General features: G+C 55.5%; 5 protein-coding genes across 5 annotated transcripts; 3 read left to right on the forward strand and 2 right to left on the reverse strand.

The window, feature by feature from the left end:
* Positions 1–966: 966 nt before the first annotated feature.
* On the forward strand, positions 967–4,225 carry mnl1 (ER degradation-enhancing alpha-mannosidase-like protein 1; the record flags this gene model as incomplete). Its single annotated transcript, XM_037324880.1, has 2 exons — positions 967–1,128; positions 1,187–4,225. The coding sequence occupies 2 exons, from the start codon at positions 967–969 to the stop codon at positions 4,223–4,225; spliced, it is 3,201 nt and encodes a 1,066-aa protein (XP_037177192.1).
* A 732-nt stretch (positions 4,226–4,957) lies between these two features.
* Positions 4,958–5,944, forward strand: thp1 (G/U mismatch-specific uracil DNA glycosylase; the record flags this gene model as incomplete). Its single annotated transcript, XM_037324881.1, has 1 exon — positions 4,958–5,944. The coding sequence occupies one exon, from the start codon at positions 4,958–4,960 to the stop codon at positions 5,942–5,944; it is 987 nt and encodes a 328-aa protein (XP_037176997.1).
* Positions 5,945–6,207: 263 nt separating this feature from the next.
* On the reverse strand, positions 6,208–7,203 carry CGCA056_v009635 (uncharacterized protein; the record flags this gene model as incomplete). The annotated part of the gene is made up of 1 exon (XM_037324882.1): positions 6,208–7,203. The coding sequence occupies one exon, from the start codon at positions 7,201–7,203 to the stop codon at positions 6,208–6,210; it is 996 nt and encodes a 331-aa protein (XP_037176996.1).
* Positions 7,204–9,125: 1,922 nt separating this feature from the next.
* ZFYVE19 (Abscission/NoCut checkpoint regulator) lies at positions 9,126–10,394 on the forward strand (the record flags this gene model as incomplete). Its single annotated transcript, XM_037324883.1, has 2 exons — positions 9,126–9,211; positions 9,278–10,394. The coding sequence occupies 2 exons, from the start codon at positions 9,126–9,128 to the stop codon at positions 10,392–10,394; spliced, it is 1,203 nt and encodes a 400-aa protein (XP_037176994.1).
* Positions 10,395–10,590: 196 nt separating this feature from the next.
* On the reverse strand, positions 10,591–12,363 carry CGCA056_v009637 (putative lysosomal cobalamin transporter; the record flags this gene model as incomplete). Its single annotated transcript, XM_037324884.1, has 1 exon — positions 10,591–12,363. The coding sequence occupies one exon, from the start codon at positions 12,361–12,363 to the stop codon at positions 10,591–10,593; it is 1,773 nt and encodes a 590-aa protein (XP_037176993.1).
* Positions 12,364–12,842: the final 479 nt, after the last annotated feature.

Genomic DNA, 12,842 nt, shown 5'->3' on the forward strand with positions numbered 1-12,842 from the left:
TCAGACGAAGCTGGACAGAAAAAGCCGTATTGTCGTATCGACTAGTACGGTACCTTATCATGCCAAAGTAGTAAGTGCCCGAGAAGAATAACCGCTCAATGCTGCAGAAACTCTAAAGAGTAAAGAGAAAGCGGCTCCTCAGCCTGTGCCGGCAATGCTGCGACTTTGCACTCTCCTCAGCGGAAAGCTCGCCGGCGCCTGTTCTCACGTCAGCAGACTTAGCAGAGAATTCCTGACCATTCCTGCACAAGTTCAAGTGAAGGAAGCGCGGGATGCGTTGTCATTTCCTGGCCAGTCAGGTCTCTTTGTCTTGTGCCGTCGTCTACGCAGTGGACCACGCCTCTTTGACCTGCGATCCAACATTGGCCTGAGCTGAAATTCCTGCAGATAAGAACAAGGCGAGTCAGGGCACTGGAGGCAGAATTTTGCATTTCGAATGCTGTTCTAGAAAACAGCATCCTCAGACTTGCTCTGACTCGGGCACGTTCATCCGATCTTGGAAGACTCAGGTTGTCGCAAGATGCCAGCAGATCGTGCTGAGTCAGTTTTTTGGTGGTTGGGAGACTTTCCACTAGCCACTTCACCAGCCACGCTGATGTCAAGGCTCCACCAATCGGAAACGCAAAAGATGTCTGTCTGTCCGTCTGATTGTGGCTGCCAAAGGACAGACAGACGCATCCGTTCCATCTCCGTCTCCTTCCATCCCACTTCGAAATTCAAGGAGGCACGAGACCTGCCTAGGGACGCCATTCTCTCAATTAAACGTCCATTTTCTCTTCGTCGCACATCTTATTATTCAGTGATACCCGATGCTTTGTTTTTGATTCTCACGTCAATTGCATCATTTCAATGATTCCATGAAGAATCACGTCACGATCCGCGCATAAATCGAGGCATCTGCCGCTGGCAGCCCCCTGGTTGATGGGAAACCTGTCTGGCCCTTAGCTGTGGAGAGATAGCATCATCATGCTATCGCGAATTCTTGTTCTGCTGTATCTGTGTCTATCATGGCCTGCAGCTGTGTCTGCAATCAGCACCGCCAAGCTTGCCGAACTGCGAAATGCTACTACTGACGTCTTTCATCATGGCTGGAACAACTACATGGGCATCGCTTTTCCCGAGGACGAGGTTACTACATCCCTAGTGTTAGCAAGGAGATCCAGACAGTGCTGACCAGAAGTTCTAGCTGCGCCCGGTTTCCTGCACCCCGTTGACGCGCGATCCCGCGAACCCCGCCAACTACGACCTGAACGATGTCCTCGGAAACTACTCCCTTACCCTGATTGACAGTCTTTCGACCCTGGCAATCCTTGCAGGAACTCCTTCCGATCAAAATGCTGCCCTATGGGCTTTGCAAGAGTTTCAGCAGAGCGTCACGACGTTCGTGGAATACTACGGAGATGGTAGGCCGGGACCGTCCGGGCAAGGACTCAGAGCTCGGGGCTTCGATCTCGACAGCAAGGTCCAGGTGTTTGAGACAGTCATTCGCGGAGTGGGTGGATTGCTGAGTGCACATTTGTTCGCTGTCGGGGAGCTACCTATTCCAGGGTACGAACCGGGGCACAACCACCAGGAAGACGAAGATTCGGACCCGCTAGAGCTGCCGCCGATATCATGGCCAAATGGCTTCAAGTATGATGGTCAACTCCTCCGGCTGGCACTAGATCTTGCGGAACGACTTTTACCTGCCTTCTACACCAAGACTGGGCTGCCGTACCCACGAGTCAATCTACGGCATGGTATCCCGTTTTACGTCAACTCTCCGTTACACAAGGTTTCGCGCGACGACCCAGACTCCCCTCGAGCCACCAACGAGAAGACAGACACATGCAGTGCTGGTGCAGGAAGTCTGGTCCTCGAGTTCACTGTCCTTAGCCGGCTGGCGGACGACCCGAGATTCGAGCAACTGGCCAAGAGGGCTTTCTGGGCAGTGTGGAAAGGCAAGAGCGAAATTGGTCTTGTTGGGAATGCGATCGATCCTGAGAAGGGCGAATGGGTCAGCTTTGACTCGGGCATCGGCGCTGGTGTCGACAGCTTCTTTGAATATGCTCTCAAAAGCCATATTCTGCTGTCTGGCCATGAACTACCCAACACCACGACACGGAAGCCGCCTACGGACCGACTATGGCTCGATCCTAATGACCTTCACGATACGCCGCTGACACCTGAAGAACATTCTTCTGGGGCCTTTTTGGAGGCTTGGCACCACGCCCACGCAGCTATCAAGCGGCACTTGTACAATGATGCTCACCACCCATACTACATGACCGGTCATCGAACCCGCGGGTACGCATTTACGAGCTGGATTGACAGCCTCGCCGCATTTTATCCAGGTCTCCTCGCCATGGCAGGTGAAGTGGAGGAGGCCGAGGAGGCAAACCTATTATACACAGCGTTGTGGACGCGTTACGGTGCTCTTCCAGAGCGATGGTCGGTTCGTGAAAGACAAGTTGATTCGGGAATCGGATGGTGGCCCGGCCGGCCCGAATTCATCGAGTCAAATTACTACCTCTACCGTGCGACCAACGACCCCTGGTATATTCACGTTGGAGAGATGGTACTCAACGATATCAAGAGACTGTGCTACACTAGATGTGGCTGGTCTGGCTTGCAAAATGTTGACACTGGGGAGAAGGCCGACCGCATGCAGAGCTTCTTCCTTGGCGAGACCACCAAGTATCTCTACCTCTTGTTCGACCCAGATCATCCCCTGAACAAGCTCGACGCAGCGTACGTCTTCACAACCGAAGCGCACCCGCTCATCATTCCTCGACGAAGGACGAAACCAAAGAAGAAGAAAGAACATCGCCAACAGCCCAAGAATATCAATGTCTATTATGACGAGAACTTCACCAACACCTGTCCGGCTCCAAAACAAGTCCCGCTGACTGGCTCGGTTCTTGCCGCTCGACCGGACGTGTTTCACGCTGCAAGCTTCGTCAACCTGCACACCATCTCGAACCCACACAGTGGGGTTGAGACAGTTCCTGCGGGCAAGGGAAGCAACGGCTCTATTTCTCGGTACAAGGCGAACCACGCATTCTTCCCTTGGACACTGCCGAGGTCTTTGATTCCTGATAATGGTACTTGCGCTGCGTTGCCCTTTAAGCCAACTTTGATCATCGAGTTCCCGTCCAGCATCCAGCAGAGCGGCGTTGGTAGCGCTTTCAACAACCTCTTTGCGAATACAGCTGCCTTCAAGACACCGGTGGGCGTCAGGATAGCCGCCCTAAATGGATTGAAGATCCACTTTGTGCGGGAGGATTCATACGACGCTGCTTACGATCATACATGGCGCGTCACGCAAGTCAATCACATGCCGCTCGGTCGCGATGAGCCAGTCCACATCGACGCGGATCTGTTGAATGGCATCTCCGACCCTCTATTCAACCGGGTGCGTTATAACGGTTTCGTGGAACTGATTATGGCCCACGGTCAACCCAAAGTCCACAATGCTAGCGAGCCAGTACCTTCTGAAGGATTGGAGATTAACATCAATGACCTGGAAGATCAGGTACAGTTGGCGGAGGAGCCTGGTTCTGACATGCAGGAGGACCAAGCTTCTTCCAAGAGCATGAACACGGCGTACAGGTCGATGCTCAAGTCCATGATTCGTGCCGTGACATCAGTCTTCGATCCTACCAATACCCCTGCTCCGCGACCTGCAGGAAGTCAGGAAAAGTTCTTCATTGAGAGCTTTATGGGATCAATATCGGTGGGGAAAGGCGCAGTGCCTCTTCCCGACACTCCTGATGCGTCGATTCCCACCGACGACGAGCCACCGAATCTCCCATGGCAAACTGTGTACCTGGCAGGGTATGCTTGCGACGGGCGGCTTCCTGATGAAGCACCTCGTCAGCATCAAGTCATCGTGATGCGACGTGGGGGCTGCTCTTTTAGTGAGAAGCTTGCCAACATTCCCTCCTACACGCCTTCGTTACGTGCCTTACAGCTTATCATCATTGTCGACGAAGAAGAGCTTGACAATAATTATGTCTACAGTGCCCCCGACTTGTGGGAGTATGAACTTATCAAACCTCACTTGGATGTTGAGCAGACAACACCGGCAGGGATGCGAAGGCCGCATCCCATTGCTTTGGTGATGATCCGCGGAGGTGGCCCAGAGGCATATGAGAAGTTTGGAAACGCTCTCGGTGTAGGCGTGCGGAGGAAGTATTTCATCGAGACGCAGGGGCGGAGAGTCGACAACATCATCGTCCTATAGGAAGGGCAAAAGCGGAAAGTCACAGAGGTGTCTGCTTTCAAGCGGTGGTTTTCGATGTTTTTTTGAGAGCATAGCGTGAGGGTTGTACTGGTTGTACTGGTTGTACATACGGGTCTGGAACCAGCTGCATGATAGATACCACTTGGGGAGTTTGCGAGGCCTGCAGGCCGTATAGACATTGAGCGTTCATCTACCAAGCATTATTTCTCGATGTGAGTCTCCGAGCCACTTGTGTCGTTCCCTTTGAGTTCGAAGGACCATGAAAAGCTGCCTGCCACTGCCTGCCTGACAAGCTTCGTCTGTTGATGCGACTTCGAGTAAGGTGAGTTTGGCACATTATGTGGGTCTTTCCCAGAGTCCTTGCCAGGGGTTGGACGTCCCTGTGGCGACTCGTTTGGAACAGTGGCGCGAGCTAAGGTAGGTACGGAGTAGTTGATTGGCAGACTACTGACTTGAACTCAGCTTCCATCTCATCTCATCAATTGCTTCATCATTACCATCAGTCATTTTGACTTCGACAACATTCGACTCTACTTCAAAGGACCGCTCTGCCTGTAGCAACGGACGAGAGCACCTGTCATTACATCTAGACATCACCACACAACCCCGATTTCTGTGCCTAAGCAAGAGACATACAATCAGGGGGTTCATTTCACCAGATATCGGTCACTAGATAGTTGCACTTTCTTTCTCGTCCGTCGTTATAATAAGCTTCAAACCCAAATATAGGCCATGGAATCCCCGTTCTTCGACGGCGCAGAGCCGCAACCGAAACCCGCAAGCTTCCAGGGCCGCCTGCAGCTTCAAGATTTCATGTTCAAACACGAAATCCCGTCCCCAGCAGCATCGCCGTCGCCGTCGCCGTCGCCACTCCGCCGTAGCCCCCGGAAACAGACCCCACTCAGCGGCCCCGTCGTTCGCTCGCCAGCCCGAGTCACCAAACCCACCAGTACCACACCGCGGAAGGTGAAGGCGGAACCTCCCTCGACTGCCGGCGACGAGGAAGACACATCACTACACCGCATCCCACCGCGCAACACAGCAACAAAAGCGAAGCGCAAACGCCAGGCAACCGGCTACGCCCCGCCGTCAACCTACGCGCACCTCTCCCCGCTGGTCGACATCCTCGCGCCCAACCTGCTCATCCTCTTCGTCGGCCTCAACCCGGGCCTGCAGACGGCGCGCTCCGGCCACGTGTACGCGCACCCGTCCAACCTCTTCTGGAAGCTCCTGCACTCCTCGGGCATCACGCCACGGCTGTGCGCGCCGCAGGAGGACCGCGAGCTGCCCGCGCTCTACGGCCTGGGCAACACCAACATCGTCGCCCGGCCGAGCCGCAACGGCGCGGAGCTCAGCAAGGCGGAGATGGACGAGGGCGTCGGCGTGCTGGAGGAGAAGGTGCGGGGGTGCAGGCCCGAGACGGTGTGCATTGTGGGGAAGAGCATCTGGGAGAGCATCTGGCGGGTGCGGCACGGCAGGGGGATCAGGAAGGAGGAGTTCCGGTACGGGTGGCAGGATGAGGGTGAGAATATGGGCGTTGTGAGGGAGGGTGGTAATGGTGATGATGAGAAGGGGGAGGCTTGGGCTGGAGCGAGGGTGTTTGTTGCGACGAGCACAAGCGGACTTGCTGCGACCCTCCGTCCGGCGGAGAAGGAGAGGATTTGGCGGGAGCTAGGACAGTGGTGCGAGACCCGGAGGGCCGAAAGAGATGCGGCTTGATGGCGCTCTTGACATGTTATTCATCACATAGCATTGGTTGCCGGTACTAGTAGCGTCGATTACTATTGGTAATAGACTATCTCGTAATATCCACCGTCAAACTCAGTGTTTCTGTTGCCAGGTCCAGGTCTAATTGCCCGGTCCAAGAAGCCTCCGTGGTGGGTATCGAGCGCCCAAAACTCCTTTCGAAAAAAAATCTCCAACAGCCGGCCCGATTCATGCATACGTTTCCCATTATGTACAGTTGGGTCATATTCGATTGCTTATGCGGCGAAGACCGTGGCCAGGACCACAGCCAACATGGGCCAGAAGCCAAGGGCCTCAGAAACGGCCCGGAAAGCGGCAGAAGTGGTACCGACGTCGTCAGAACCGCCCGAGGCGGTCGTGCCGTTGGGGAGGGTGCCGTTGATGAGGATGGTATCGGTGTTATTGTAGATACCCTTGGTTACGACAGTCTGGTTCAGGCCCTGGTAGCTGCCGTTGCCGAGGAGGGCACTCATGTACTCGGTGCTATTGTTCTCGTCGCATGCGCAGGGCTGTTGGTCAGCACAACCGCAGATAACCGGCTTCGTCTGGTTCTCGCGCGCCGACTGGTTGTAGAAGCGATAAGGGTGAGAGTAAGGGTACATGTGGGCGCCCGCGAGCCAAAGACCGGGCCAGAAGGCGAGACCACCGCCGATAAGCAGGAATGGGGCGATGGAACCGGGACCTCTTGATGCGCCGGCTGCGTAGGGAACCTTGGCACCGCCGCCGTATGATCCGCCGTAGGCCGGCGCGGGGCCGCTGCCCGTCTTCGTTGATCCGCCGGAGCTGTCGCGGCTACCGCCTCTCGCGGAGCCTCCGGTACCACTGGCACCGCTGCTGCCGCCGCCTCTGCCTCCGCTACTAGAGCCACCTGTACGAGAACTTGATGAGCCACCAGAACTTGAACCGCTAGAGCCAGAGCCAGAGCCAGAGCCAGAACGACTGCCGCCGGAGCGACTGCCGCCAGAGCTACTGCCTCCAGAACGACTCCCACCGCCACTGCTGCTACTACCTCCTGATCTTGACCCACCTGAAGAGGAGCCTCCACCTCTGCCGCCGCCGCCGCCTCCGCCGCCCTTGCGCTTCCACAGCTTCTCGTCTTCATTCGCGTTGCTGTCGCGCTCTTCTACTGGTGCGAGGAATGAAACGTCTGAGGCGTGGAGGCCGGGCTCGAGGGCTGCGGCCCACACGGGCGCGAGCAGCGTCAGCGCGACGACTGTGAGATCTACTCTCATTTTCGGTTGCTACGGTACGTTTGCGCCGGTTTCGGTTCGCTCGGCGGGATGTGCGCCGATCGTCAAGATGCGATGTTGGAGCAAAAGTAGTCTTTTCGATGGGTGTGCCGTTCTAGCCGCACGCGACTTGAATCAGAATGGCAGATAGATGACTGGGGGAGGGATTGTCGTAAAATGTGGTAAGAAAGTGTAAAAAGTAGGCTTCGGAGGAACAGCAGGTGGGAGCGGGTGCAATTTTGTCTCTTTCCGTTTCAAGTCGTCTCAGAGTGCCAAGAGCTGCGCTGTGCCCGCCCAAACAGGGATGTGTCGGAGTCACTCAATTCCCGTCAGACTGATGTGTAATTGCCTAAGTGGTTGTTGCCACCAGCCTATGATGACATGCGACTCGGAGACTTCGGTCCAAAGGGGTGTGTTCCCTTCCGTCACCGTGTTTACCCCAAAGTCTGGGTAAGTGGCCCTTGTGGCGCGTTTGGGGTTCTCTTTGATGATCGACGGCCCGGGCGATTTAAGCGTCACCTCTGGAAAGGTGAATGCGCGATGAAGTCAAAGAAAGATTCGGTGTGGTACAAGCGTCTTGGTAAGAAGCGAATGTGCGAATAGGCAAGTTTCTCTGAGGTGTGGTAGGTGTGGTAGGTGTGGTAGGTGTGGTAGGTGAATCGTTTTGTTGATGAGACGACTTTCCGAAAAGAAAAAGAGCGCCCAGAGCAAGGGACGACTTGTTTTAATACCATTCAGGTCATTCAGGTCTCCTTCAACGAGGACCCTGATACATCGTCAGTCAGCCCTGGGCGTCAGGGTACTTGCGGCGCCGCCGTGGGCAATCCTTCGCGTTTGGCTATGTTCATCCTGATCCACAAAGCTTCGATCCCGGAGATGTTTGTTCCTGCTTCCATGTATCCGTAACGCGCGACTGCACTGCCCGCAGGCAACAGAGCTGGTTTTCAGATTGGTTGAAAAACGACTTCTTTCTCGCTCCCTCCGTTTGCATAACTCGTAGGAGCATTACCACAAGGGTAAGAGCCAAAGCCCGCCACTGACATGTCTTTGCCCGCGCCGTTAAGGATATTCACCGCTAAGACATATGATGATTTTCGTTTACCCACTTGGGAAAATAACATCGGTCAGCCAGGTGGCTAGTGACCGCTACTACCTCAGCACCATGGGTCAAGTGGAAAAGCTCAGCCTCCGTCAGGAGGACATGATAGCTTCGTCCTTATGTACATCATTGCCTTCGCCGGATCACTCGTCCTCGTTATAATTGTATCCTCTTTGGTCTCTTGCTCTTCAGAGTCCCGGGACAATGGAATGATGCTGGGCAGTTCCCTGGCTCATTGCTGCAAGTTCATGCATGGGTACTTTGGGCCCAGAGGTTTCTGCCTAGTGCGCCTGGGTCCCCCAGGGTATCTCGCTTATTGTAAGCTTAATTGGTGGCTGGCGTACATAGTAAGTACAGTGGCTGTCGCTGTGGTAGCGGAGGCTGTGCGAATGCATCATACGCCCGACACTGCTGAAGAACTTGAGGACTTCTGTCATTTCATCACTCCACCATCCCGGAGAAATAGTTAAGCTAAATAACTTCAGTCTGCGAGATCAAATCGATATGATCACGAGGTAGATCTGGTTGCCTTACGAACTGCTACGAGGTACCCAGATCGGACTTTCCCCGCCTGTCTCATCCTTCTGCAGCCAAATCTCATGCAAGTTTAGCAAGCCCCTGGATGCCTTGCGGTTTGCCTCGCTTGGTGCTCCACACTTAGCATTCAACAACCTCACTGCAGTCGGGCGGCGAGTATTGGCCCCTCGCATAATCATCACACCACAGACCACGCCTGCTTTTGACAAGGACTCATCTCACCAAATTCTACTGTCGCTTTACGTTGCTTTACATCTTTGATATCGAGAGAGAACCGCCATCCTGCAACATGAGCGGTTCTGACAAGAGCCTGCTGGATCGCCTGAGTGCGCTGAAGGGCGGCAGTCCTGGCGTCTCATTAGACCATTCATCAAAGTAATCAAAACCAAACCCACCAATAGACCTCATCTGGTTCATAGCAGTGCTAAAAAGTGTTCAAAGTGCCCTAAACGTCTCTCTTACGGGCGTCGAGCCCGCCAAGCCCCCCTCACGAGAGGACGCACTGTCCGCCCGGCTTCGCTCTCTCAGAAACACTCCCGAGCGCGAGGTGCCACCACCACCGCAGCAGCAGTCACACACCTCAAAGCCCATCGGTCACGAGACCGCAGCCCGCGGAGAAGCCGCGAGCTTATCGCCGGCGGGGCCCCGTAGGTCCCACCCGGCGGCGGCACCGCCTCAGTCCCAGGCTCCGACGGATGATGTCGATCCATTTCTCGAGACGGATGACCAGACCCTTGAAGACCTGCTCACCGACGAAGACCTCGGCTCGCAGGAGCAGTGGAACTTCGACCCCAAGGCTGAGTCGGCCAAGGTGAACGCCCTTCTAGCAGAACTCTCGAAGGCGTCGCCCGCCCAGCACGCCCCGGACAGTACCGACGATGGCAACGATGACGGGAAGGCCAGGGACGCCGATGATTCGGAGGGCGAGGAGATGACCAAGGAGGTGGAAACATTACTCTCCCAGGCTCTCGACGATGCGCGGCTCAATAAGCAGCCCGAAGATGTGCCTGACCCACCAAACAAGCACCAAGGTGCTGCGGTTGAGGCCGGAGAGGAGGACCAGCAAGGTGACGGCGACCCGGCCTTCTCCCTCCCTTCTGTGCCCTCGACCATTGCAGCCCCAAAGTCCGACAAGGTGGATGATGACGGTAGTCTGCCCGGCCTGTCTCTGCCGTCGGTGCCATCGGGCCAGCCGAAGCACGAGGACCTTGATGACGACCTCGCGGCGCGGATGGCTGCCCTAGGCGGTCTCGGTGCACCGTCCGAGGGAGGTATCGGCCTGCCTTCGGTACCTACGTTCCAGCCCGCCGATCGGGCAGTCAAGAGGTTGACGTCAAAGGCGGGCTACACGGACGAGGACGCCGACACGTGGTGTACTGTCTGCCTGGAGGACGCAACGCTGCAGTGCCTCGGCTGTGAAGACGTTTACTGTGCCCGTTGCTGGCACGAGATGCACGTTGGACCGGCTGCCGCGTTTGACGACCGCACCCATAAGGCAGTCCGATTCGTCAAGCCGAAGAAGGACCAGCAGAGGAGAGTAGCATTGGGAGCATCATGAAGTTATGACAATGAAAGTTTTGAGCATTCTGTGAGAAGATACCAAATTCCGTTTTCCCCCGTCGCCGTGTGCCATGCCGTACCTATTTGAAAAACAAATTTCCACACTCCATGCTAGTAACCCGAGTCTTCCATGCGATGTGCTTATGTTACAATCCTAGCATGTGCTTAGCAACCTAGTGTTTCGTGCCTATAACCTAAGCCTCCGTAGAGCGGCCGCCGTTGTTATTCTCTGAGGTGCCGTAAGTGTTCTTAGACTTCGACCGCCCCGTAATATCCTGCCACGTAGCACCGAATCGGCGGCCAGTGCTAGCCAGCAAACCCTCCTCCTCGTCTGCCTCAGCGTCCTCGTCGATCTCAGACATGTTGAGCTTGGGCGTCCTGAAAAGACCTGTCACGAAGACAAGGAGGAAGACGCCAAGGAAGACGAACTGCGCCCAGAAGTCGAGAGCGCCAAAGAAGGGCCAGGTGATGGTGATGCGATTCAAGAACTCAGCCATGATAGACGGAGTGCACACTTTCAGGGCGTCCTTCTCCAAGCCTTCAGAGCATTGGACGAGGTAGTCGGGCCTGTCTCCGCAGTTGGAACCGTGAGGGGCAGTGCAGAAAGTTTGTGTGCCATAGATTGAATATTGTGGTGCCACCATGTTAGCGATGGCATAGTTGATGGCCAGAATGATCAGAGCCAGCATGACTGTGGCGATCAATAGAGCTTGAGGGGCAGTCCTGCCCTTCCGAATCTGGAAGATGCGGATCCAGAGGAAGCGAATCCCAACAGTTGCAATGCCCGTGATCGAGCTGCTGAAAAACAGTAAAACGAGGAGAGCCATGAGGATGTAGTCAACTGGGAAGGCCTTGGCAGACTGCAGGAAGATCCAGTTGATGGGCTGGAAAATGTTGATATGGCCAAGGATGTAGCCACATCGTTCCTTGCACAGCGAGTTCTTCGCCTTGTCAATGCCTGTGATCAACATCGAGACCCAAATCAAGATAGACAGCAGGAGAATCAGAACACCTCCGAGCAGCTTGATGGGCCTCAGAACGGCGCAGATCTTCAGCCAGATTTTGTAGATGGTGCTGTGACCCTCTCCCGATGCCTCCGCCGCCAGTCTCTCCCGACGGGTCAGAGTCCTCTCCTCCCGAATGAGGGCCTCAAGCTCACGCCTGTCCTTGGATGACATGCCTTCGGGGCGTCCAGCATTGCGCATCTCCAGCTGTCGCTGTCGCTCGCGGTTCTGTTCCAAGGCGGACGCAGTGTTCTCTGAGAGCTGAGGTGCGGAAATCGAGGGCGCTGACTTGATGAATGACATGGGAAGAAGAGCGAGGCCGGCCGCGGTGTAGAGGATATAGAGCAGAGTGCCCAGAGTGACGAGAAGACCGAGTGCGAAGGCCAGCGCCTTTTGCCCATTGTTTTGAACAAGAACCCGCTTGAAGTAATCCAGATCCCAGTTGGCCTCCGAGTCGCTACCGGCAGCTGGCACGAAGAAGCCAATGAGGAAGAGAATCACGACCAGAACAACGAAGACCAGGGTGTATTTGAGCGCGCTGACCAGGCGACTGCCGAACGAACGTCCCTCCTCGACCTCGATCTCATCGTATTCCTCGTACCAGAAGTATGCGAAGGGGATCACAATGAGACACAGCAGAGCGTCGAAGCTGTAAAGGGAGTAGTACACGATGCGAAGTGTCTGCAGAATCTCGTAAACCCGTTCTTCGGTGGCCCAGTCTTTCTTGACCCCGAGTGATGCATGAGTCGTGGACGAGATGAGAGCAATGTCGACAGGGAGGAGCAGGACAGTTGCGAGGAGAGCTGTCAGACTGACGATCGCAACGACGCTGACTATGGCAGATCGCTCCCGAGGTGCCTGCCAAGTGAAAGTGGTGATGATGGCTGCCAAAAGGCAGAGGCCGACGGCAACAGCATACGCCACCCAAATCAGGCTGGTTTGGAGGAGGCCGGCGTTGGCCATTTTGATCGCGAAACGGCACCGCCTCTTGGAATAAAGGGTGTTTTTTGAGAACCGAAATGTTTGGTTGTTTTGCGCGAAGTCGAATTGGAGAGGAGCTGTGGATAAGGTGTCGTCGATGTTTCACTCTGCCTCATTCCAGAAGGGGGGAGCTCCAGAGCTACGATGGATGGTAAATAGTGACGGAACTACTAGAGCAGGTAGCTTGGGCAAGGCAGGTAGGTGACGCAATAGCGCCGTTTAGCGCCTTCTGATCCTGACCCCAGTCGCGACAGAGGCGCGTGCCATTGACTGAGGTGGCGCTATGACCAGGATCCAGTCAGTGCTTGCAGGCGCAGGTTGCTGAGGTGAGGTGCCCCGGGCTTCACCTGCCCGGTGTTGAGGACTTTCTGTTGATCCGTCATCCGGTATCTGCCCAATCAGACGGCACAGACGATGGGTAGCAAGGATCCGCGATTGTTTAGAGCTCGCGCGCCTGCAGG

This window comes from Colletotrichum aenigma, assembly GCF_013390185.1.
Source record: "Colletotrichum aenigma strain Cg56 chromosome Unknown KSG_Cg56_contig06, whole genome shotgun sequence".
Classification (NCBI taxonomy): domain Eukaryota; kingdom Fungi; phylum Ascomycota; class Sordariomycetes; order Glomerellales; family Glomerellaceae; genus Colletotrichum; species Colletotrichum aenigma.